Consider the following 24,834-nt stretch of genomic DNA (forward strand, 5'->3'; position numbering starts at 1 on the left):
CCAGCCCTTTTCTGTAGTAACGAAGCGCCAGTTGCAGATTTTCTACGTTTCCTCTTCAAACTACGATTTTTAAGGTCTTTTCATTTAGAAATGATGCTCGGGTCGAGTACGAGGCCCCCGGCACTAATATATTCGATAATAGTGGACCAGCCTCAACCTTGGTCGATTTTTAGGTAGACTTTCTTCGTCTCTGATGTCCCTAGTACCAATGAATCAAGCCTTATACAGTATACGTAACAGATAATATAACTAGGCATTATTTACTTACCAAAGCCCGTCATAATGCCGGCCTTATCGACGTTAAAGGTAAGCTCAGGCCTAATCCAGCCGTATTCTTTCTCCCTTATATTGAAGCACCAATTAACGGCTTTGGGAGTAAACCCGTTAAAACGAGCGGTTTTCATTATGTTGCCTACTTTGGCTCGAATGTAGGGGTTTCTAGCTTTGAAGCTAGAAATCTAGTTTTTCCCTACAGGTCTTTTTGCCCTGCTTCTTTACAGAGTCTTGTAGCAATGCTAGATACTGCTGAGTAACTTGGAGCAAAGCCGAGTCTTTCCTGCTTGACGATGCACTCAATGAGCCACTTTTCTTCAGGCTCTGTGAGCCTGTGTTGTGTTTGGAGGATATCGTCTTTGGGGGGGACTCCATTGAGTCGTCGGTTTAACGTATTTTATAAGCGAGCGGCGAATTCTAACCAACCTACCACAACTATCCTCAATTAAACCACTACAACACTAGGTGTTCGTGGTATTCTAACCACGCAGAGGTGCCTGCAAGTCAAAGGTGTGGTAGTACTATCGGTAGGAAAAATGGATCCCCACCACGGTAGTTTCCTGCATAGTAAAGTAATCTAGTCATACTGCCTCGTCTGAATGTGTTATTTGCTGGAATCGTGCGGTAGGTCCCTACACTGCTGATTCTAATGGCGTGCTCGCTTGATCGTAGCCACTCCGTACCTGTCGTGCCGGTCCGTCCGATAAATTGGTTGCCTGCTAGTGCCGACCCGGGCCTTCGTACTACCGGGAGTTCGTATTTGTGGAGCGTACGGAAGGAGCAGGAGTCCCGGAAGGTACGTCCCTTCAGGCCATTCACCTGGGTGTAAGTAAGTACCTTTCCCTTGCTTTCCTCTTCTTCTTCGTACCGTGCCGCTCTCTCTCTCTCTGCGCGCGCGGTTCCCTACCCTCTTCCAGCCTCTCTCTCTCTCTCTGTGCGCGCGCGGTTCTCTGCCCTCTTCTCAGTAGAATGGCTCTCGTCCCTGTTGGCGTCTCTGGCGGTGCCGTGCCCATTCTCAATGAAGGTACGGTGTCGACTATCCTCTTCGGCTCCGTCCCGTATCGCACCGAGGCGGATAGGTCTATCTGGATCCTCATTCCCACTCCCTATAATAGTAATCGTCGTCTCCTTGCCGCTTTCTCTATTAACGTAAGTTCTACCCTCCAGAGCCTCTCTTTTTATTATACGAGTAGTTAATAGTAGCTAGGATAATAAGCGTCGCCTAATTTCGATATCCGCGGTTAATACCGAGGTACGCTGTAAGAGAAGGTAGGTACGCCTGATCAAGGTGGTCACAATGCAGGCAAGAAGGTAGGGGAGCAATGACTTGTATTGGTGTAAGACTTCAACCTGGCCCTCGCAAAGGAAGATGGGCGAGGGCCATTGTTTATATACCTGCTCAGGGGTTCGGCCCGGGCATCAGTCTGCGGTCGTGGCGCCACGGCGTAGCGTATGCCAGCTGTCAGTGATCTAGCCAGTTGGTGACAAGTGGTGGGCGCGCACCCTGTGCGCGCAGTTGGTGTTTGGGGTGTCCTTTTCCTTACAACGCGTATCCGAGGCCGACATCGCCAACTTGGATATCTTCTTTACCAAGATTATCCGGTGGGAGTCGTACTTCCGGGCCCTCCTTATCCAGTCGTGCAGATAGCGCGCTCGCCGTTACCCGCAGAAATGCGGCAACCTAGAGGCGTTCCCTAAGTTCCGGTATTACGTACGCATCCCTAGTTACCAGGACGGCGCCTATACTGAGTACGTCTAGTAATCGCGCGGGTCTTAATGCTCGTACTACTACGCGGGCTCAGTATCCGGTACCGATTCGCCCTCGAGCGGCGGCGATAGCTCGTACGACAGCTCTCCTCGCTCTAGTCCTAAATAGTGGGCTATTACTAGATAACGGGCACTTCCTTACTCTAGTTCAGGTTCGCGCTTGAACCCTCTTATACTTGAGGAATAAATCTATCTCCCTCCCTAGTCTAATTTCGCGCCTAGTCTTTTCGTACGATCGCGGGAGTTTTCTTTCTATTTCTTATGCGAGGCACGGCGATGTATAGAAGGTGATGAATTGCTTGGGGAAGCTAAAATCTATTGACCCGCAGGCGGGAAATCTATATGGCATAGATCGGGTGGATGCGCAGGGGCCATTTGGTGGACCCGGCTGGGCCAGGTTTGGCCTGTGCCCAGTACATTTCTTAGGTTAGGTTAGTTTCCTAGGGTAGTATAGGGGGTAATTTGTATGCTCCTCTAGATCTGTGAGTTTCCGCGAATTAGCTACAATATCGCGTCGTGAAGGCCGACCGGCGCGTTAGTAGTGAAGTGTTGTTTCTGGAACTTTGTACAGATTGGCTGTGGAAAGAATATTGGGGTTCTTACTATTTTGGATTGATTTGAGAGCTAAGATTACCCTAGCTTCTTTTGAAGGGGTAGCCATAGCTTGTTGTGGTAGAATTGGGGATCAAAGATGAAGGGTCGCATCGCGGGGAAAATTCGCCGCTATCACCGCACAGTCAACTGCATGAGACAAGGCTGCAATATGGTCGCTGTATTCGTAGAATCTAAAGCTAAGGAAAGAAAGAAGAAAGGAAGTTTCTAAAGCTTGGGCAGGGCGCAGGGAAATAGGACGTGGGGTGCACGGGCCATCTAGTCTAGTGGGGTCCGGGTCGGGCCCACTATTCCAGAGTTGTCTGCACTTGCCGTGACAGCCGCTCGCTTATATTCGCCGCTCGCTTATAAAATACGTTACCGTTGTATAAGAAACTCCATGCTTTTGAGCCGATTGACGAATAGAAAGCTCATTGTCTGTGACGTCTAGGCACGCATTGACAATATTATCGTCACGTTGTTCAGACATTATGGTAGTACACGACGCAATTCACACTCAGAGGTAGGGGGAGAAGAATGTAAGGAAGCTAATTTGGAGTTAATTTGGAGTTACTTTGCGACGATGTAGCCAAAAAAGTAGGGCTTTTGCGCTAACAAATCTATACTAAGAATAAATTACATGCAATTACATAACTAGCTCAATTGTTTACTTGCGAATAGCTTTACAATTGGCTACGTTATTGTTGTTCAAAAAGGGAGTGTTAGGGTGATCCACTGCTAGGGTGATCCGTTGGGGGGTGGGGTATGGTATCTCTTCACCAGTGCACCTCCCATTTCACACCGTGTCATCGGACATAATCAATGCACCAAGATTGTCCATGTCACAAATATAATCTGAACAAAAGTAGGGGGGGTTAAAAATCTGAAGCTCGTAGGTAGGTACTAAGGAAAAAGTCAATCTGATTGTAATAAAACAACTGGCACAGAGCAGAAGTTTCGTCGCAGTCCTCGTCGGCAGAGAACTATTTGTTCTTATTGAGACCACGAGAAGTAAAGCCAGCAGACGATAAATAACCCCCAGAAATGAAAAGGACACCGCTTCGCACTAGTTTCCCGGCCTCGTCAAAGGTAACAAGTAGGGTAGGTATTCTAGAGTTCCTCGTGCAGCCCAGCGGGAGGGAATGTCACAGGAGTCGACAGCTGCGGCAGCTTCCCGACGACGTTCCAAGAAATGCCGTACCACAAAAAGGTTATGCCGGCCGGCCAGGGCCAGGTCCAGCTGCGGATGGCAACGTCGTACACGGCGCCCTTGGCCCCCTCGAACTCGACAATCTCGTAGCTGTTGTCGCTGGACGACGACGCAGCGACCTGGACTCCGTTCTTGTCGTACACAATCAGGTCCAGGTCGTTGGTGAGTGTCGATGCCGTGGCCGTGCCGGCGGCATTCAGGGTCACCTTGCTGTCCCACGCCAGGGCCACCTTGACCGTGTAGCGGAGCAGGACGACCGGGCTCGACGGCACTTGGACCTTGTAGCGGAAGGTGGACAGCCTTGTGGTGGCATTAAAGTCGGCCGGGACCAGCGAGCCGACGTCCCACCCGCGGACTAGGGCTGGGGAGTTGTTCCTGGCGCTCTTCGACTGGGCGATTAGGACGGCGTTCTGGGCGTTGAGGGCGCCAGCGCCGTCGGACGCGTCCTTTCTGACGACAAGGTCCTGGCCCCAGGTGCCGCCCGAGACGTTGCGGTCGGCGCTGGCAAGCAGGATGGCCCGGCATCCCTCGGGCCACGACTTGAGGGTGGCGTTCACCGACTGGATCAGCGCCGCCGTGCCCGCCACGGCCGGCGCCGCGAAGCTGGTTCCCGAGCCCATCACACCCACTGCCGTTACGGTGGTGCCGTTGGCGGCTAGCTCGGGGAGCTCGCGGTCGCCGTGGCTCGAGGCCGGGTTGCGGAAAACCGAGTTGCCGGCCATAGCCGTCGCCGTGTCGTCGTGGTTGCCGATGCTGAGCGTGTTGTAGCCCTTGTGGTTGACGTACTCGGTGGCCGTCCCGTTGCCGGCGGCGTGCACGATGGTCGGGTAAGGGTACGTCGTGGCTAGGTGGTCCTTCAGTATGTCGTCCGACGACAGGAAGTCTTGCCGCTGCTCCTCGTCGCGATGGAAGCTCTGGCTGACGACAGTGCAGTACTGCGGGCTGGCGACCGCCCAGAGCAGCGCATCGTTGCCGAATGTGTTGGCCGAGTAGAGGTCGCAGTCGGGGGCGTAGCCGTGCGGCTTGTTAGGCTCCGCGTTCTTGATGATGGCGCTGGTCAAGCGGGAGTGCTGGTCGCCTACCACGGGGTTGGGCTGGTACCGTCCGGCAAACGATAGGTTGGCCAGGTCTGCCGGTCCCGCCTCGAACACGGCCACGTGGACACCCCGTCCCGTGAATCCCAATGCCTGTGCACCGGGGGCATAGGCGATGGCCTCCGAGTTGGCGAGGTCCGGGACACTGGAGGAGTCGTCGAGGAAAATCTTGCCAACGGTCGTGTCCTTGGCCAACTCCTTGACCTGGGCTGCAGTCAGCGTCACGAAGACGGCCAGGGCTTGCTCTGGCGTGTGTTTGACATCCACGCCCAGCTTCTGGATCTTGTCGACGATGGCCCCCCGGACCTTGATGGCTTCGTCCAGCAGAGACTTGGCTTCGGCAGGCGGCGTCGTGGTCTCGCCCGTGCTGGACTTCTCGTACCCGGTGAGATCATGCTTGATGAGCGGCCACACGGCAACATCGAACTCGTCGGCATCTTTAGCTCCATCGATCTTGTCGTTGAGCGTGGCGTGGAGTGGTCCAAACTCGTCGAATCGCCGAAGATGGAACTCCTTGAGCACCTCGGGGCCGTCCACCTCAGCACCATGCTGGTCGAAAGCAAGATCCTTTGGCTGGCCGGTTGTGCGATGCACGGCCTTGACAAACTCGACGTATCTGTGGCCGGACGGAGCTTCCTCGCCCGAGTCGAGGCGAGCCAGGGAGGTCTTGCCAACGGCGATGCGGCTGGCGTGCTGGACGAAGTAGTCGGCCAGGACCTTTCCGCGGAGCACGTCAATGCCGACAGGAATCTCCACCGATTGGGCAATTTCGTTGCCATCCAAGTCCAGGAGCTCGCGGATGCGGACATAGTATCGTCCGGTCGAGAGGCCCTCGGTGGACAGCGTCACGGTGCCATCATCCTCGCTGACGCTCAAAGAACTGGGGAGAGTGGTACCTCCCCTCTGAAGGGTAATGGCCGCTTGTGCCGCATTTTTGTGGAACGGCCGCGCGATGCGGATGACGAGATTGGTGCCGGGAGTCACAATCTCCTCAGCAGCAAAGGAGAAGCTGATATCATTCGCCATGGTTGAAGGAGAAACGATTCAGATGTTTTTTTGTATGAGAGTTGAGATGGATTATTGGGAAGATGGCTGAAGAAGGAGAAACGACTCAGATGCTTATTTGTATGAGTTGAGATGAATTACTGGGAATATGGATGGTTGAAGAAGGAGAAACGATTCAGATGTTTGTTTGATGAGAGTTGAGATGGATTATTGGGAAGATGGCTGAAGGAGAAACGACTCAGATGTTTGTTTGTATGAGTTGAGATGGATTATTGGGAGAAGATGGTTGAAGGAGAAACGATTCAGGTGTTTGTTTGTGTGAGAGCTGAGATGGATAATTGGGAGAAGATAGTTGAAGAAGGAGAAGATTGAAGAAGGAGAAACGATTCAGATGTTTGTTTGATGAGAGTTGAGATGAAATGATTGGGAAGATGGTTTCCGTTGCTTTGTCAAGACATGAAAGTTCAAAGTCCGCGACAACTCGCAAGGCTTTATACCAAGCCGTGATTAGCACCGAGGCACACGAGCATCAATGATAATTATGTCCTATTTGGCTTCATGGTGCGGCTGGATCGGAAAGGGCGCTCTGCACACGTAATTACGGGCACGTTTTGACGGCGACTTTCAGCCTTACGCAGCCACTCGGTTACCCGAGCTCCGGCAACCAGTCGTTTGAAATCGCATGATCCTCAAGTTGTGATGGCTGTGTGTGGCGGTCAGGTTACGAGTCACCGGACACCTAGGCATGTTGAAATTTCGTTCTGTTCCACCAGCTCCGCCTTCTAGATTGCCTGCCTGCCTACGTTCATCAATCTCAATCATAGGCAACCGTTCCGACTCCAACCGCCCATCTCCCACTCCACTACTCAAACTCCAGCCCAACCAGCCCACCTAGTCACACTGTTGGCCCCATCCAAACCGCAGCGTTTCCTGTTGGCATGTCAGCATGGGCCGCAGAGTAAGAGACCGCCAGCAAATGGATGAATTAGTGATACTGAGGGACGGAATCTTCCAGCAACAAGAAGCCACTAAATAGCGCGGTCCAGAGCATTCACCGAATAGTGGCGCAGACTCAGCCCAGTGGATGCCAAGGACAATCTGAGACTAGGTAGGCCGCTTCCACACGAAAGCCAGAGTTGCCACGATAGCTAGCAGTGGGTGGAATCAACTACGGCTTCCAGACGCTATTGAACCGCCAGTTCCTAGCTCGCCTCTTCTCGTAAACGAGAGAGCCAAGTTGACGATACCGATTTTGGCCACGCCCGCTTTAGGCCCATGCGCAAACCACTATGCACTTACACCAAATGTGATGAACGGTCTGTTCTTCAACAAACTGCAAGTTCCTCAAAACAAGCCCGAATAACTAAATACAAGGAATTGGATGTGCCACAGGCCATGCAAAAGGTCCGCGAAGGCGTACCGTCCTGGTACGGCGTGCGGCGCTTGAATATAGCGTTCCAAGGAGCTCTCTTCGCAACCGTATAGCCGGTACCCAATCTCGCCATATTACATTTAAACACACTCAGGGCCTTACGCACGCTACGGAAGCCCGGCTAGCCGAGTGGGCCGCCCTCCAAGGTGCTCTCAGCATGCCTGTAGCAGAGTTCTACAGACCTATGGCAGTTAGCCTGCTGCCCTCAGTACCCTGCACAGAGCACTGTTGTACTGGACCGTAGGGCACAGTTCCCTACAGTCTACTCTGCAGAACCGGTTAACCTACCCTTGGCATGACCTTGGGCGCTGTAAGTTGACATGTGCTTCACTATATGCCAATACTCTTGCTAGCGATAGCATAGCTTCAATACTGCCCGTCCAGCCCGTCTAGCCCGTCCAAGACTCGCAGGTCGTCCTGTCCAAGCTCAAAGTCAAAGACGTCGGCATTCTGCCGGATCCTCTCGGGGTTCTCGCTCTTGGGCAGAACAACCCAGCCCCTCTGCAGCCCGTAGCGGATCAGCACCTGGGCGGGGGACTTGGATAGGCTCCGTGCCATCTCTCCTACAACCGGGTCGTTCAGTTTGGTGCCCGTCGCCAACGGCGAATAAGCCTGGACCACAATTCCCTGCTCCTCGCAGTAGGCAACCAGTTCTCTTTGCTGCCACCACGGATGAAGCTGCGCAGGTAACAATTAGCAGTGCTCATGTTTCACACGGTCCCGAGCAAACACCAAACGCGCACCTCAATCTGATTCACGTGCGGAGGCCAGACGCTGGCGTAGGTCTTCATCTCCTCGATGTGCTGCACGCCGTAGTTGCTGACGCCAATGGCCCTGGCGCGCCCCTCGCGAAAGAGCCTCTCCAGCGCCAGCCACACCTCCTTGCGCCCGTCGGCCCCGCCGCGGACGTCGGGGATGTGGACGAGAAAGAGGTCGACGTAGGCACCCGGCGCGGTCCCGGCGGCCTTCTCGACGCTCTCCAGCGCCAGCTGGTACGTCAGCTCGGGCGTGTCGCCCCTGACGCCCTGCTTAGTCGTGACGAAGACGTCGGCCCGGCTGAGCCCGGACTCGCGCACGGCCGTGCCCACCTGCTCCTCGTTCCGGTACAGCCGCGCCGTGTCGATGTGCCGGTAGCCTGCATTCAGTGCGTGTGCGCATGCTGCAGCGCAGTTGGCAGCTGCGATCTGCCACACGCCAAAGCCGAGACGCGGGATCTGGACATTGGTGCCCGTGATCGTTGCAGTGGAGGAGAGGGTGAGCGACATGGAAGGCGAGAGATAGGGTTGGTAGCAATGGTTGGCGGCTGCCAAGAGTGAGTGGGAATGGGGGGTTCTATTTAAGCAGGCAGCCCCCAGGACCGCATGAACAAAGACGGCTGGCGATGGAATACATGTGCCGTGGTCGGGACTGCCGCCTTCTAATTGCTCTGTTTCGCCAGCGCGACCCACCCAAGCTGTTGCCAAAAATCGGGTCTGTTTCCTTGGCAGTACCTACTCAAAATAAGCTACCTGACCAGTCAGGAAGGGGTCAGGTGAACGGATGCCTCCGGCGGCGCCTGCCGCGGGCTGTCCTCGCTTCGCTCGAGGGAATGGGTGGCTGGGCCATTTAACTAAGAAATTAGTAAGGACGACCCCGCTTTGTGCCATGACTCGTAGCCAAAGGCTGACTCAACTGTGTCAACCGTGTCAGCTGTGTCAACTGTGTCAACTGTGTCAACTGTGTCAACTGTGTCAACTGTGTCAACTGTGTCAACTGTGTCAGCTGTGTCAACTGTGTCAACTGTGTCAACTGTGTTAAGAGTAAAAAACACAGGAGAGTCATCACAACGTAAACAGCATGGTGTTGAGGCAGAAAAAGTCGATTCTGCTAGTCAACACGGCGCTGGTAATCCGCCGCACGCAAGGCACTTGTGACGTCGTTCTTGACCTGGATTTGGTCCAGGGCAAAAGGAACGTCAAACATTTAGCCCTGTAGACTAGTGACAGCCATATAAGTAAGCCCTAAAGAGAAATCCCGCTCCGAGATATCAAGCATTGCCCTGTCAAGCGGAGCTCCCTGTGACTTGTGAACCGTGATGGCGTACGTAATAGTAACGGAGAACTGACGGCGAGAGCAGGCCGCATTACCGCTCTGGAAGTCCCGCAAGGGCTGGAAGATCGGCACCACATTTCTCGGAATAGCCTCATCGTTAGGGAAGCAAGCCGGGCCGTCATACTTGTCCATCTTGACAAGCAGAACAAAGGGAGCCTCGCGGCGATAGCCCCTCAATACCAAAACAAATTCTCGTGATAATTTAATTTTTCGATGTTCATGGTCTAATTGTTGGATTTCTAGGGGGTAAGCCCCCTAGGACCCCTAGTGCCTCGACGCTCTTGGCCTGCGGCACTTTCCTTCACACAGCTTACATCTACTAATTGGGAAATTGCTCCTTCCTGACACAACCACGACACAGCAAAGCGGCATCTCACGGCTTAACCTGTCCGAGGTTCATCCGATCGACCAGTCCCTCGAGTCCATCTCGACACGGACGAAAACTGGCCAATCGCTGTGCGAGAAACTTTCGGCACCCTTACGGTAATATAGAATACAGCCTCTCTACGCTACCTCCGGCTCGCAAGCTCGCCTACGGTGGCTCCGTTCAGCTGAATAAGGCCAATCTTCTAAATAAGCAGAGGTATTTACCAATTACTACCACTCTACCACCCCGTCATCTGACCCTCGGATGCTAACACATCTTGCATCCGCACTACCACAGAATCAACATGCTAATCAATTGTAGGCTGCTCAATCCGCTCCCAACCCTCACATACCAAGGCCCTTGAATCCGACCAAACCGTCTGGTTTCTTCGTATGAATTGCTCCGCGTTGCGCCAGCAAGTCTCAATTGGAGAGAGTTCTAGTGAGCCAGGTGTATTGAAGTAGTGCTTCAAATGATGCTCTTCTGTTGGAACAACGCGCATTCTAGCTACATACAGGTGGCTGTAGCGACGCATTCATCAGCCACACAGGCGGCGGTCGAGGCGCAGGGGTCCCAGATTCTATATAAGTGGCCTACGGCCACCTCTTTCTTCTAGACAGACATAGACAACAATAACCATTACTTGAACCACCAGCTTTCGGCGTGCAGCACGCTCTGTTGTTTCCAGTACCGGTACCTGGTGATTCCAACATCTTCCTTCAAAATTTTCACGATACTATTTGAACGTCCAGTTCCATACCCAGAGTCACTATCCTCCTCCAGGACGAAATTCTGGCCTGATTCAGCCAGGACGAAATTCTGGCCTGATTCAAGCCAAGGATAAACAACCTTTCCAGGACCTCGTCGCGATAGACTTACAGGCTCATCTTGCCGTGTGTCACCTGGATTGACGAGAGTTGAAAATGGCTTCATTCACGTTGGTGGCCGTTGCAGGAACATTATCAATCATATTTTACCGAGGGTCAAGACTTTGGCCGAGGTTCAACCGGTAGGACCCCTCTCCTGCCTCTTCCGAATAGCTTCATAATTCAACAACGTTGACCCTGCCATACGGTGGGCTAGTTGCTTGGCTAGTTGCTTGGCTCGTTGCCTTGAAAGTGGGTTTTTTACGCGCGAAGAGGTGGATCTACGATGACAAGCGCCAGGCCCACGATTTTGGGGATGGTGGGGCACCGAGCAAAACGGGTGGGCGCGCGCAGCAATGCTCTAAATCTATTAATAATCTTCACGATAAGTCAGGTTAGTGTATCGTGGAGGTCCCTACATTAGCGCGCCGGATCGGCGCCAACGATCCAGCTTTTGAATTCGGAGAGGTCTTGGAAACCCTCCGCCTGCTCGCCCTGGCAGCCTCACGCGAAGCTAGTCCCTACTCGTTTGGGGTGGGTGGATGCCAAAGACTGAAGGATTCTACTAGCAGGCCCTAGAGTCCGAGACTCGGCTTACCTCAGCTCGAACAGGCAGGGCTTTTGGTCCGAATCCTTAGCTTACACGAACTAGATGCCAATCTTCGTCTTGGCAACCGCTTCTCCAACGACTGAAGGATTCTACTAGCAGGCCCTGGAGTCCGAGAACTCGGGTTACCTTAGCTCGAACGGGTAAGGCTTTTGGTCTGAATGCTCCGCTTACACGAACTAGAACGCCGATTTTCGTCTTGGCAGCCGCTTCTCGACATCCTGATTTGCTTGCCCAGGTATGTGCCCTTCTCCCACGTCACTTGCGCTTAAGTCGCGCTTGTCCAACCCACTTTGAAAATTCCGTGTCTCCGTACATTGACCCAGGCTGCCCCCTTCTCTTCCACGGGAGCTTGCATTTGCATTTTTTTGATCTTAATGCATCTTATATGTTAACCGAGGACTGCTACTTAATCTATTTTTCTTGAATCCTGCAGCGGCAAGTTGCTTCGATGGCATCAGAGCGAGTTTCTAGATGGGTGTTGATATTGCTGGCGACATCTGCCTGCCCCGACTTGAGCGCTGCTCTCGCCGCGCGAGGCAGTGTAGACCGATACTCAAACTTCAACGTCGCTGCGCCCACAGGCACAGGCACCAGCTCGGACAAATGGCATAACCTTCGGACTTCGCATCGGCCCACCGACGCACCAAAGCAAGAGCTGGGCGCATGGCAAGACTTGCGCCGTGAGGTCGGTGCCGCCACGTGCGGCTTCTTCCCGGAGTCCGGTACGTCCACGTCCTTCAAAGACCTTTGAGTTAAAAGCCAACGCGTGCCTAGGGGATCCCTACGACTGCGGTCCTTCGCGTATATGCACCAACAGCGGCAATTATCGACGGTGCTGTTCCGGCCGCGAATGCTCACAAGCCCTTCCCACGGCATGCGTCGGATTACGCGGCGGCGACTGCCCCGAGGGCGGAACGATATGTTGGTACGATACGGTGCTTCAACGACCAGTTCTTGCCTCTTGGTCAAAGCTAACCGATAGCCAATCGACAGCCAATCGCCCTTGTATTGCGCCACCTTTTTATGGCAGACCAGCGCGAGTCCAAACAAGATCTTCACCATCCTCGACTGTGACCAGATCAACTACCCCGAGCCTATCTCTATCCTCGCCGAGCCCCGGAACGCCGCACCACCAGCCGCAGCTCCGACGACTCCGCCTGCTGCAGTTCCGAACACAACTCCGGCCCCCGCGGCCCCTTCCACCCGTCCGACAACCCTTCAGGTGGCAGATCCGCCCAAACAGCAGACCGAGCCTCAAGTGGCAGCGGCACCAAGCACCTCGCTCCAGAACCAGGCTGACTCCGTCGATACGACCACCCCTAACTCGCCCACTAACCCCAAGACTGGCACCCAACCGGACGAGTCCAAATCTACAGCGCCCAGTTCCCCGAGCAGTACGTTCTCCACATTTCCTCATATTACTCTCCCCCACTACATCTGAATCTCGTCAAGCGAGTTCAACCCCTTCCGAACCCCCTCAAGCTCCTACGTCTAGTACCCCGACTTCCTTGTCTGAAACTACTCCAGTTAACTCGGCTTCTTCCTCTTCTTCTTCCACCATAGTCCCCGCAAGACAGAGCTCTAGTAGTAGCAGTGGCGGCAACTACGACAACAGCAACAACACAACCGGCAGTGGTAATAACAACAGCGGTAACAGCAACACCAACGGTGGCACATCCCCCGCCACAGACCAAAACCAAAGCACGCCCAACAGCAGCAATACCAACAGCAGCAGCAGCACGACCTCGACCAGCGCAATAGCCGGCGGCGTGGTAGGCGGCCTGGCAGTGATCGGGTTTATCGTAGTAGCCCTCTACTGGTTACGCATGCGCAGAGTACGAGCAGCAGCAGCAGCCGGTAGAGGTGGACTTCGGTCGTACGAGCTCGCCGGGGACTACTCATCATCAGGATCCCCCGCAGGGCGGTGGGCGAGCCCGAGCTCGAGTCCGTCGCAGCTCTCTTCGGGATCGCCCGAGATGGTCAAGGCTGGATATGCTGTTGAGATGCCGATTGTGCCGTTACGGGCGGAGCTGGGGTTGGATAATAATAAGGCCGAGTTGCCGGGGTCGGATGGGTACAGGGAGTAGTGATAGACAAGAAAAGAGGCGACAACTACGCCTGGCGGGGTTATACGTTGGAAGAAGTAGAAATATCAGCTCTATATAGAATGGGCCTTGTAGCAATACCTATAAAAGATTAGGACGGCACGTGGCAGTCAGTGGCCGAGAAAAACGCCTTCCGTGTCTTCTACAAGACGCAGACGCGAGGGAGCTCTGACCATGCTGATTACAGCCTGGTTGTATGGGACGAACCTGGGCACACGAGATTTCTATTTTCGTTCCTGGTCCTGGGCTGGGGTGGGTTGTGGCTGGTTTAACCTGGGCTTTCCGACTCTTCCCTGAGCTAGGGGACCCATACACGGTCGCCGGACAGCCTCGGAGGCCCGTTTTCAGCCCCCCCTCCGGGCTAAATATTCCTTTCAATGGAAACATTCAATGGAAAGTTAGATGACGCGTAATCTACAGAAATGGCTCTCAGGTAAAAATTGCAATTGAACTCTCCTCGGCTCAGGCGGTGCTCAGGCGTGCCTCACCCCTGCTCAGGTTCTGCGATTGCGACGGACTGGGCTAGAAACAATTCAAGTCGAGTGAGACTCTACAAATACTCGTCATAAACAATTAATACTAGAAACTCACTCAACATCCAATGGCGTGGATGCACTTTGGCCAACTCCTCGCGACATCCTCTACGCTCCCGAGCGTCCCATAAGTCAGAGGTTCCCACCCTTTCATGGCGTAGTTCCATCTTAGTATCATGAGAAGAGCTGCTCCGCCCTGGGCCCTTGCTGCAGTGGCGGGAAGTTGAAAGTGCTCTATCAGGCCGACCACCAGTGCCTGGTAGTCTCCTTGCAGAAGGGAGCGCGAGAGATGGATGGGACCCACGGCCCTACCCCTCTCGGCGCCCTCGTCCAACACCATCGCCGCCTCGAACCCGAAGCCCTCCCAGTACGAGGTGGAGCTCGACCGTGAAGCCCCAAGCTTGATGCGCAGAGTTTTGGCTGTTAGATGCAAACGGCCGCTGCCCCTTGTTTCCATGGTTGCTTTGGCAGCCTCCTTGACGAACCAGGTAAGACCCGTGCCTATGACATCCCAGGCCTTCTTTTTCTGTCCGTCCACAGAGTAGTAGACGTCGCGGCCATCCACGACCGGGAACGACGGCATGGAGCACATATTGGGCATGTTGCCGCACCCCGGGGCGGCGCCCAACCAGGAAGGCCTGCGCCTGTTCTTCAGAATCTCAAACGCCAAGTCCGCCGCTGCCTTCTCCCTATCGTCCTTCTCGTAGCTGCCGACATCCAACGTGACTCCGAAGATGCCCATGATGCTCAAGATTGTGTCCCGGGGCTGGGAACATGTCCGGAGAAGGGCGCTCCTCCAAACGGCCATGTCCCTCATCTCCGTCGACCTTGCTTCCTTGACGCCCATGAGAGCTAGGATGGGGTCTCGGTTCGGACCGAATATCTTGAGGCGAATCGATTGCCGGTCGTCACCCCACGGGAGCCCACCCACGAAAGCCGCCTGCAGCATCTTCCCGAGCTCCATCATCGCGGTTTCGCCCTCCTCTATCTCGTCGATGCGGCCTGCAGTCAGTCCGCGAGCCTCTCCGCTGCCCAGCCGCCAGCGAAAGATGGTATAGGTTGCCTTTGGCATAGCCTCCTGCAGCGTCCACGATCGCTCAATCCAGTTTGTGCTCTCATCGGGAGCAGCGAGCCTCTGCAGCCCGCCGGGAAGAACCAGAGACGCCTTGCACCGCTCGTACAAGGCAAACATCCGCGCAATCTGCCACTCCTTGTCATATGCATCAGTCTGGACGATGCAGATCTGGTCGATCCACAGGAGATCGGCGCCGAGTTGTCGCGCCGCTCGGCAGGCCGTCTGCAACACCGCGATGCTGATTCGGTCGCTGAGCTGTCCTCCCTCCAAGGGCAGCTGAAAGAACTGCGACGGCTGGGAGCACCCACAGGCCTTCAGTCCGTTCCAGGGGTACGAGACCGCCGCGTACGGAGCGCTGTCCTTGTTGGGAAGGGTTTTGTATTCCACCACGCGCAGACGTCGCTTGGAGATGAAGTCGGAGCAGACGATGAATCGGAAGCGGCCGGGGGTGAGGAAATCGGGGTTGGGTCTGAAATCCGTCCCGGCGATGGCGTCAATTGGCACGGAGTACCCCATAGTGCATAGTGATATTTGTGGGAGCCTTGGAGGTTTGGATGCTGAGCTAGGGTAGTGGTGAAGGGTGCCGAGGAGCCGATCGGTCGGTCGAGCTTGATTTCTGCTTCAGATGGTCGGGGATATATACACATGACTCATGGCACCCCCGTGGAGGTGTAGGTGCGACAAGGCAGAAACGATAATTCGAGGCGTTTGAGGAAAATATGACCCATCGCGTTGGGAACTGTTGGGAATCGTTGGGAAATGTTGGGCAAGTCCTGCACCGCCCAAGGCGGCGGCCTTCCGACCAATGATGGACGATCACTCCAAACGGTACCCAATATTCCAAAAGCTGAGGGAGGCATGGACGGTTTGTCGGAAGAAGCCGCATTTAGGCGCAAGTAGCGCATATGCTAAGCCACCTGCAGCTTAGACCTAGGCTGCGATAAGCTAAATACCACACATCCTTTTTTTTCTCCAGCTTCGCACTTCGAGGCTTGCAGTCCTTGAGTTGTGTCATCTGCCGGAGACCCTGATGGTGCCAGAGACCCTGATGGTGCCGGAGACCCTGATGGTGGGGGAAGGAATGCTTTATAGGAAACGACCAGGTGAGCCACATTGTTTGGGTAGTCATACGATTCACAAGCACCTAGTTCTAGAAGGAGCAATCACCATTGTGACAAGCCCTTAACATCGCCAAAACGACTGTAATTTTTGACGAATCTCGATATTCATCGACGACCAAGGCCTCCACGGGCATAAAAAGGCAGTAAACACGATGCTTAGATTGAAGGGGTCGTGTGCGAACATACAAGATAGGGCATCAACCTAACGCTCAAGTTCTTTGCCTCCACAACTACCCTACCCTCCCTTGTCAGGAAGTCACGGTAGGTTGATGCGCATCTTTGACAGACTCGAAACGTTGACTTCGTACGTCCCATTCGAACATGGGCCCCCGCCCCATGAGCGTCACCGTTGTGGATTCTGGTCCAACCTCCGGATCAGGGACAGCAGATGGAACACCGATTATACAGGACAATTTGCAAAGCTGCGATGCCCAGGACTAGTGTTACGGTTATTAATATGAAAGGGGCCAGTCCAAGGGTTGTGGGTTAGCCGAGCAGGAAAGTTTGACTGTTGGCGAGTATAAAATCTGCTATATTTAGCTCCTCGATATAGGAGCTGACAGGCTGTACATCACTGTAGAAAACCACTGTTTCTTGCCAAGAGTGGAACAGCATTGATGACACACTGAAAAGCCCATCGATATGCTCGCTCCCCTTGGCTCTATCCAAGTCTGACCTACGCCGCTGCTACATGGTGGAGATCTCGCTGCATCAAACCATCTCCCAAAATAGCCCCTAGAAAATCATGCTGACAGATATGCACAATCCGCGAACCACCGGAAATCCGAACTCCTGAAGAGCCGCTGCGGCCAGGGATTATAAATCGACCTGTGCCTCTGCCTCTCGACACTAAGTGGCAAATGTGGTACGGGACGAGGTGGATGAGGACGAAAAGGATGAGGGCGACGAACTTCCACCTTGATTAGGGGCCGGGTTGGCAAGCGTCAGTACGCCGGGCCGCCAGGGTATGAGGTTGTAGCTAGTACCCGAGGAGCCCTTGGCTTTCCCCTGGTAAAAGAGCTGCAGGTTGCAGGCATCAATGGTCTTGAACTCGTCGGCACTGCTGCGGATCAGGTCACCGTGGCTGATGTCGCTGGTCCACGAAGCTCCACTGTTGGCGGCACCGGCGAAGGGATTGCTTTCGGTTGCAGCATCCGGAGTCCACGAGCCGCTCAGCGAGGTGGCGGTGAAGGAACGGAAGTATCGACCCCGAGATCCAATGCACTCGACGATCATGAGGTATTGTTGAAAGCCGGCAACCTTGTACACCTCGACGGCCTCGAAGAGATCGTTGGTGCTTGCGCTCATGATGGTTGTGTACAAGGTCCCAAAGCTGGCCGGGAAGTTTCCCACGGGCATGCTGGAGCGGTAGATCTTGCCGTTGTCTCCTGCAAAGAAAAGGTACATATCTGTCCCGTCGCTGATGAGTGTATGGTCGATGGGCCCCGTGCTGCTACCGCTAATGCTTCCGGAAAAGAGCGGCTTCGGCGAGGACCACGAGTTCGCATCGGTGGGATCGCTTGACGTCATGTAGTTGAAGGCAGCAGCGCCCCATTCATAAGCCAGGACCCACGTGTCCTTGTGGGTGAAGTGGAAGAGGAAGGGCGCCACGGCCGCTTGTTTCATGCCCGTCTGGGTCGCCGAGGCAAGTTCAGACCAGTTAGATACCGGAGCGAAGGCCATAGACCCGTAGCTGCCTGCCGTGTTGACGTCTGAACCGTACACGATGTACTGGCCGTTGTAAGGGACGACAGTGAAGTCCTTGAGCGACACCCAGCCGGACTTTGGGTTCGCTAGTGCATTGCTCGACGACCACTTGTATGACGAGGGAAGGGGGCATGCCGCCCGGGCCGCCGTGGCCAGCGTCAGCACGGCGAGGAGGATATTTTTTGCAAAAGCCATCTTGGCGCTGGGGCTTGCTCCTGGCAGCCAAAGTAAGCGCAGAGTAAAAGGTTAGAGGCGACAAATCATCGAAAGGTGTCAAGAGCATCGTTGGGAACATCCTTATTATAACCACCCGAATTTCTTGAGCGAGCGCGAGAAATAGCACAAGGCGTCTCGCCGCAGAATCGTGGATGAGGGTCTCATGGAAGGCGGAAAATTATCCTATTGGAGCGCATATAGCTCACCTCGCGCGCCCGGCTGCCCTCCGTCATGGTTAACTTGGGCCACGGTTGGGGGGCTGACGGACCTAACCATTCCGTGGTAATTACTAGCTGGAAGCTTGACATCGCGCATGGATTTAGCCCGACCTACCGGACGCGAGTGTTAACCGTCTTACAAAGGTGCTTCCGCATTCGACAGACTTTCATGTGCTGTGGCTAATTAAGGTCGGCATCTTTGGCCAGGAAGGGTCAATTGTGGAGAGTTAAAAGTAGTAGTCTACAGTACAGTGAAGAGTACAGGTAACCTACGGATGCGACACGGCCTAAACTGGAATGCGCTACCTCCGGGTTGTCGCTTAAAACTTAAATTGTTCCGTCTGGGGAAGGGGCTGCCAAGACTCCAGGCCCCTTATTAGCCAGGCAATTAGGAAAGCTGGCGGTCCGTGCAACGATGTGCATGGAAACTCAAACCCTGAAGATATGTAATTACTAGGCCACTTCGCTCCTCATGAAAACCGTGAAGAATGGAGACTTTGTCCAGCCGGTCCATTGGGCCGACTAAGCACAACCAAGGTACCTTCCTGGCGGGAGAGAAAATATGGACATGAGAACAAAGTTTCGCCTCATCGAGCTTGCATAGAACTGACAACGAAGCTTGGAGAAGAGATTGCTGCTTGCGAAATAGCTGGATCGCAATGTGTGGCTGTGCATGCAAACACCCGCATGCACCCGCATGCATCCCCCCCCTCTTCACAGCAGGATAGCCAAAGCGGGCAAGTCTTTCCCACTGCACTCACTGCCCGATGTTAAATCTACTGTAGCTTTGCCAACGCCTTCAGGACCTCTGCCTTTGCTGACCAACCGTAGAGCCGGGCGTTGACATCTCCCAACATTCGCTTTGCTGTGACACAACATCAGCACACGGTATTACCTCGAGTCGAACTGAGTCGAGTCAAACTTGGTGGACCCCTTACCAATAGACGGGAAATGCAGCACAACCCAGAGAAGACAGTACATGGCGTATTCCGCCACCACGCCCACATCTCCCTTGCCCTTGTCCATCTTCTTTCCCCGTTCGACAATGGCCGCAACTCGCGGCTGGCGGATCTCGTAGAAGAGTTTGAGAGCCAGGGCAACTGCGCCTGTTTCCGTTTCCTCACTGCTTGTGTCGTATGCCCTCCCCAAAGTCTCAGCCAGGAGCAACGACAGCGTCTGGGCATCCTCCAACGCCTGGGACGCGCCCTGGCCGGTCGTGGGGCTCATGGCATGGGCGGCATCACCCACCAACACGATCCTGTTCTCGCCGTAATGAGGTAGATTCGGAAGCACCCACGTCGGGTAGATGGTCTCGACCTCGGCCTTGGAGATGATGTCCTGCACCACGGGGTCTGCCCAGGTGCGGTGACGTTCCCTCAGAGAGGCTTTGATCTCCTCGGCGTCGAGATTCGTCTTGGACGGGAGCGAGTCCGTCTCGAACGTCGACCACCACATGAGGTTGTCAGCTTCGGCGGGCGACGCGCTGGCATAGCCGAAAAAGCCGTTACGGCCAAAGATGAAGACCATGGCTTTGTTGTCGGCTACGCGAGGAGGAAGAGGGCCGTTGATGAAGCCGCCAATTCCCGAGGCCCCGCTAGGCCGTACATTAGTCGTTCTGTCCAGCATGGCAAGCGACAAGATGAAACACTCACGTGTACTGGGGACTATACTCCCCTTCCTCATCCTCCCCAAACAAGGCCGTCCTTACCTCGCTCTTGACTCCATCCGCCCCAATCACCAAATCACACTCCTCCTCTCCTCCATCCTCAAACACCACCACCTTCTTCCCTTCCCCAGCCGCCCTTACCGAAACCACCCTCCGATACCTCACGGCCCCCTCCTCCACCCTGGCCATCAAACACCCCCACAGCCCGTGCCTCGAGGAACTCACACACACCTCCGCCCTACCCTCCGGCCCCTCAAACCCACCCCGGTCACTCGTCCGCTGCATCCCCAACGTCCAGCCATTCCGGCCCATGAAGATGAAGTGGTCGCACGGAAACCCCTGCGCCGCGACAGCGGCATGCAGATCCGGGTCCAGGTCGTACAACACGCGCATGCCGTTGGGGGAGACGCCGAGGCCGCCGCCTACAATGGCCGTAGACGACGACAGTGCATCGAAATCATTGGCGGCGGGCATGCCGGAGCGCGGGCGGTGGGATTCGTAGATGTGGATTGTGTGCGCCGAGCCGTCGTGGCCCCGCGGACTGGGGAGGTGCTTGCGGAGGTGCAGGTAGGTGGCCAGGCCGGAGATTCCGGCGCCGATGACGATGATTTTCATGGCGGATTTTTGGATTTTGTGACCGTGTTGAGAGTTTTGCTGTGGGTGTGGTAGATGGGATGTGGTAGATGGGATGTGGTGGTTTTGGATGGATGTGATAAATGCCAAGGAAGCGCTTTTGCGTAACGGACGCGCAATTGCATTCCAAACTCGGCTAGCGAGGTCAGGCTGGCGGAAATGAGGCGTAAGACGGCTGAAACCGAGGCCGAATTCGTCTTCTGGCACAACCTCGAGACGAAAATTCAGCTCGGAACCCTATCAATCTCGAGAGAATACCGTCTAGTTAAAGCCACAAATAGTGTTTTTTTTTCTTATTTTTTTATAAAAAAAATAAGAAAAAACAAGAAAAAAAATAAGAAAATAAAAACGTAAAAATACCCTTCATTAAAATCCTACTGCTCCAAGCAACCTTCGCAACGCTCGTGCATGCATAAGTTGCATACTAAATCGTGCCTAACCTGGAGCGGCCCATATAGGCAAGAGCACTATCGAACGGGTCAGCAAAATGCACCCTTTGAGCACATGGCCAGTTCAAGGGTCTTGATCAACGGCAGAATGGAAACTTACACAGGCCCATACTCTACCAATCCTGGCTGTCGTGGATGGCGTGGGCGCATCCGCTCTTGTAGTAGTTGCTGTCGTTCTAGAAGTACGCGAGGAAGTAGAGGCAAGGTCCCACCAAGACGTCGTCGCAGGATTCGGCGTCGTCAAAGGCTCCGGCCCCCAGACAGTGGTCGATGTCGCCGGTTGCTTTGTAGTGGCTGTGGGTGATGCTGTTTTCTGGTCGCTGTGTTGGTCTGTGGTGTGTTGGAAATGCCGAAAATGGGATGCTAATGGTAGGGATGGCGCTGGCTCAGGAGAGGTGTGATCATTGTATCGATTGCGCAGCTGGGAAACAACTTTGTCTTTGGTCGAAGGATGCACTGCATTGTCGCTTCGGGCTTCGGCTTGCGGTGCCGGGGCTGAGACGACTCTACTACCTTTCGATGTTTTGATTGTCCTAGATGGTCGATCTTCGGGGTCATTCCTGGATTATTGTTAGAGCTTACTTGCGAAGTTGGATGGAGGATGGTAAAAACATGCTTGAACAAGGTGGTTGTCTCTGGAATATTGGCAGGTTGACCTCCTAGCGGGCGAGATTTCGTTAGCTCCGAAAGTTTACTTGTGGCAGATCCAAGACCGTGATCTGATTCCTGTATTATTGAGGTCGTGGTCCCGGTAGTGATTTCCTGCGAGCTGACTCTTGGCGCTCCATCCAGAGTGTTTGTTGGTGTGGCGTTACCCAGGGTGACTGGACCTCCCGAGGAGCTTTCTGAAGATGCAACCTCCTCAAAATTGGCCTCGGTAACATCTGGACCATTGTTCGACGCGGAAAATTTGTCCTTGTGACTTTCAGATTCTGAGACTTCGGATCCCATGGGCGGTCCTCGGTCAAAAGTTGGCGGCCCTCGGTTAAAAGTTGGCGGTCCTCGGTCAGAAGTTGGCGGTCCTCGGTCAGAAGTTGGCGTTGAGGGCTTGTCCGCCGACATGAAAACGAAGAGCAAAGTAAGAAGTATGGCAGAGAGCATAGCAGCCGTCTCATTCCAGAGGGCATAATGAATGGACGTCAGGATTAGCGAAAGGGTTGTCTGAGGTTGGATGACTTGGCCAGTGCTGTCGGCGGCTCCTGGTCGAGTGGGGAAAGGTGCTTGGAGGATTTCCTCACAGCCAAGCTGCGACCAGGACAGTTTTGACTTCTTGAATCAGATCTTGGTATAAAATGAACACGGTGACATTGCACCCGGGGGACTCGCGGACCTTCAGCTCGAGGCAAAACTCTTTGGCTTTGATATCGCTTTGGTAGCGCTCCTCGGCGTAAAGAGCTTTCAAATATGGATCTTGATAAGGGGGCTTGAACCATTCGAAGAGGAAGAAAATAAGGGCGGTAACGACGGCAAGGCTGGCGTAGACAGCGCTGGCCCGCTCGTAGTCTCCGAAGCAGAGCGAAAGGAGCCACCTTCGTCTCCGGTTTCGAGACCGAGGCGCCCCTGGGAGGGAGGAGGGAAGGCCTCCCCCATGAGCTGGGCCTCCCCCATGAGCTGGCAGTTGCCGAGTGTGGGTTGACGGAGGGATTGCCACTCGTTGGGGTTGAACTGTTCGTCGCGCCGCGGGTTGTGGCCAGAGCGTCTCCATTGTTGAAGGTGTCTTGTCTGAACTGATCTTTCTGTCGGAGGTGTCCGAGTTTCAGTTAAGAAAATTTCCATCCCAATGGATGCTGCGCCTTGAGCTCAGCCGCCAATCGTGGTCTTCGCATGGTGATTACCCCGCCTTGAGCTCCGCGACTCCTCGCGCCGGCAGCCTTGCTTACATTATGGGACACGGTGCGGGGTTATCAGTACCTTAGGTAGGTACCTTGGGTACCTAGTTGTGATTCAACTGGTGACCACTAGCCTGAGCTTGTGCGTGCAGTACCTACAGGTGAGTTGCTCGAGTTGACGACTCATACAGCCAAACAAATGTATTCTGCAAAGAGGCCGAAAACTATCTATACTACCTTACCTAGGTGGTAGTCAGGGTACCTCGCTCTGGGGCGTTGTACCTATGTTAGGGCTTGCCGAGGACAGGTGGTGCCAGGGGGTCGAGGTGCTAATATTGGGGCGCGCTGTATTTTCAGCGGGTAGCCTCTAATCTACAGCAATTCTTATCGTCCGTCCTCTCAGCATCTCGATGCATTTTGCATTTCTACCATCTGCTTCCCTTGACGCAACACACCTGCAACTGAAACCGACGGGAAATCCACCGTGGCAGCCTCGTCGCCCGATCCGTCTGATCCGTCCGATCCGTCCAATACGACGCCACTAGTGGATTCGAACCCGCTGCTCCAAACATACTACCACTCCCTCGAGTCCCGCATTGGGTATCGCTTGCTGCTCGGCGACACCCGCCATTTCGGGTACCGGAACCATGACACCTACTGGCCGTTTCCCGTCACTAAACCACTCAGGGCAATAAAGGACAAAGCAAGCTTAAGTACCGGCCACTTAACTAATAAAGTCACAACGTCTTGGTAGATACACCGCGCCTCCCAGCCTGCTTATTTCAACTTCCTCCTTCTTTCTCCTTCTTCCTCCCCTCTTCTCCTTCTTCCTCCCCTCTTCTCCTTCTTCCTACCCTCTTCTCCTTCTTCCTCCCCTTTCTTCCTCCCCTCTTCTCCTTTCTTCTTCCTCTTAGTTTTACGCTGAATTTTCTGCTAAAGGCAGAATGGTGGCACACCCACGCTTTTCACAGAGGTGCACTGCTGCTGTAAGCGGTCAAACTCGACCGTCCTTCATAGTACCTACCACATCCGACCACTCGTCTTCCTCTTGAGTCGCACTTCGTTCCTGCCTTATTCTTGATACAACATGCTCATGGTAGGTCCTGGCCAGCCGCACAAATACCGCGGAGGTTAATAGTGCCAATGCAGAAACGTCAGAGGCCTCCACGCTTGCATAACCACTTATATGGCATATCCCGGATATTTACGTGGTCATGGCCGGACCCATTACAACTCTAGAACGAGCCGTACGAGATCTAGGTTACGGAGCTGATTCGATATTACTCAGTAGGCGGTGTGTAATGGGCGACGATAGCGAAGGTAAGCCAAGAATGATGGTGGTAAGATATCATCCTGCTCTTGACGGTGTTTGTGACGGCGTGGCGGAAGGATGAGCTTATGCAAATAGCGTAGGAGTACAGGAGGTGAAGACCGCCTACCTATATTACGTCGCTAAAGCCGTCCTAGGTAATAATCGAAGACGCCGTGGGCTATGTACGGTCAGCCCAGAACATAATCCGTAGCAACCATGGTCTCCACCAGGGGCCGCCTTCTCTGGCCGTCTTGTTCCTGTCCCGGCAGTTATATGGTTAGCAGAAATACAGAGACTAAGATGCGACAACCCCCTTGTTCCGGCTGCGATACGAGGCGCGTTCTATGACCAAGCAAGTTCTATAACGTATTTTATAAGCGAGCGGCGAATATAAGCGAGCGGCGAATTCTGCACCGCGCCTTTGGATCAGGGCAGGATGAGGAAGTCAGTCGCGGACAGTTGGGCGGTGAGACGCACTGAGAGAGGCGGATTGTGCAATCAAGCACCGCATCGTCCCCTCCTTCGGCTCAGGGGCGCGTACGGTAATGAACTCTCTTCCTCCTCGTTCTCTTCGGTCTATGGCGTGGTACTCGTCATCGTCTTTTTAGCTCTAATTACTCCATTAATCTGCCACTTATCACCGTCTTAGAAATCGCGCCTGCAT

General features: G+C 54.3%; 7 protein-coding genes across 7 annotated transcripts; 1 reads left to right on the forward strand and 6 right to left on the reverse strand.

Moving 5' to 3' along the window:
* Nucleotides 1-4,035: 4,035 nt before the first annotated feature.
* Nucleotides 4,036-5,925, reverse strand: B0T26DRAFT_624167 (uncharacterized protein; the record flags this gene model as incomplete). Its single annotated transcript, XM_060436133.1, has 3 exons — nt 4,036-4,525; nt 4,778-5,130; nt 5,743-5,925. Coding segments are annotated over 3 exons (1,026 nt in total), but the record flags the coding sequence as incomplete, so codon positions are not given.
* A 1,813-nt stretch (nt 5,926-7,738) lies between these two features.
* Nucleotides 7,739-8,637, reverse strand: B0T26DRAFT_645669 (putative aldo-keto reductase; the record flags this gene model as incomplete). The annotated part of the gene is made up of 2 exons (XM_060437750.1): nt 7,739-8,050; nt 8,116-8,637. The coding sequence occupies 2 exons, from the start codon at nt 8,635-8,637 to the stop codon at nt 7,739-7,741; spliced, it is 834 nt and encodes a 277-aa protein (XP_060297286.1).
* Nucleotides 8,638-11,754: 3,117 nt separating this feature from the next.
* Nucleotides 11,755-13,393, forward strand: B0T26DRAFT_676653 (uncharacterized protein; the record flags this gene model as incomplete). Its single annotated transcript, XM_060440000.1, has 4 exons — nt 11,755-12,028; nt 12,081-12,231; nt 12,300-12,700; nt 12,834-13,393. 4 exons carry the CDS (start codon nt 11,755-11,757, stop codon nt 13,391-13,393), a joined length of 1,386 nt encoding a protein of 461 aa, XP_060297287.1.
* A 405-nt stretch (nt 13,394-13,798) lies between these two features.
* On the reverse strand, nt 13,799-15,804 carry B0T26DRAFT_713464 (uncharacterized protein). Its single transcript, XM_060442123.1, has one exon. The coding sequence runs from the start codon at nt 15,533-15,535 to the stop codon at nt 14,003-14,005; it is 1,533 nt and encodes a 510-aa protein (XP_060297288.1). The 5' UTR covers nt 15,536-15,804; the 3' UTR covers nt 13,799-14,002.
* Nucleotides 15,805-16,989: 1,185 nt separating this feature from the next.
* B0T26DRAFT_647026 (arabinoxylan arabinofuranohydrolase) lies at nt 16,990-18,042 on the reverse strand (the record flags this gene model as incomplete). The annotated part of the gene is made up of 1 exon (XM_060437864.1): nt 16,990-18,042. One exon carries the CDS (start codon nt 18,040-18,042, stop codon nt 16,990-16,992), a length of 1,053 nt encoding a protein of 350 aa, XP_060297289.1.
* Nucleotides 18,043-19,172: 1,130 nt separating this feature from the next.
* On the reverse strand, nt 19,173-20,562 carry B0T26DRAFT_644987 (putative extracellular salicylate hydroxylase/monooxygenase; the record flags this gene model as incomplete). The annotated part of the gene is made up of 2 exons (XM_060437671.1): nt 19,173-19,875; nt 19,934-20,562. 2 exons carry the CDS (start codon nt 20,560-20,562, stop codon nt 19,173-19,175), a joined length of 1,332 nt encoding a protein of 443 aa, XP_060297290.1.
* A 139-nt stretch (nt 20,563-20,701) lies between these two features.
* B0T26DRAFT_332267 (uncharacterized protein) lies at nt 20,702-22,845 on the reverse strand. Its single transcript, XM_060434420.1, has 4 exons — nt 22,360-22,845; nt 21,646-22,295; nt 21,130-21,589; nt 20,702-21,047 (listed from the first exon to the last, which is right to left on the reverse strand). The coding sequence occupies exons 1-4, from the start codon at nt 22,732-22,734 to the stop codon at nt 20,955-20,957; spliced, it is 1,578 nt and encodes a 525-aa protein (XP_060297291.1). The 5' UTR covers nt 22,735-22,845; the 3' UTR covers nt 20,702-20,954.
* Between the last annotated feature and the right edge of the window lie 1,989 nt (nt 22,846-24,834).

Source organism: Lasiosphaeria miniovina (genome assembly GCF_030549165.1).
Source record: "Lasiosphaeria miniovina strain SMH2392-1A chromosome Unknown B0T26scaffold_4, whole genome shotgun sequence".
Classification (NCBI taxonomy): Eukaryota; Fungi; Ascomycota; class Sordariomycetes; order Sordariales; family Lasiosphaeriaceae; genus Lasiosphaeria; species Lasiosphaeria miniovina.

Excerpts from the sequence above, each read along its gene's own strand:
- B0T26DRAFT_713464 (XM_060442123.1), bottom strand. The coding sequence starts at position 15,535 with ATGGGGTACTCCGTGCCAATTGACGCCATCGCCGGGACGGATTTCAGA.
- B0T26DRAFT_332267 (XM_060434420.1), bottom strand. The coding sequence starts at position 22,734 with ATGGAGACGCTCTGGCCACAACCCGCGGCGCGACGAACAGTTCAACCC. Across the intron at positions 22,296-22,359 it reads AGTTTTGCCTCGAGCTGAAG|TCAAAACTGTCCTGGTCGCA; the intron begins GTCCGCGAGTCC and ends TGATTCAAGAAG. Across the intron at positions 21,590-21,645 it reads GAGACAACCACCTTGTTCAA|GAATGACCCCGAAGATCGAC; the intron begins GCATGTTTTTAC and ends ACAATAATCCAG.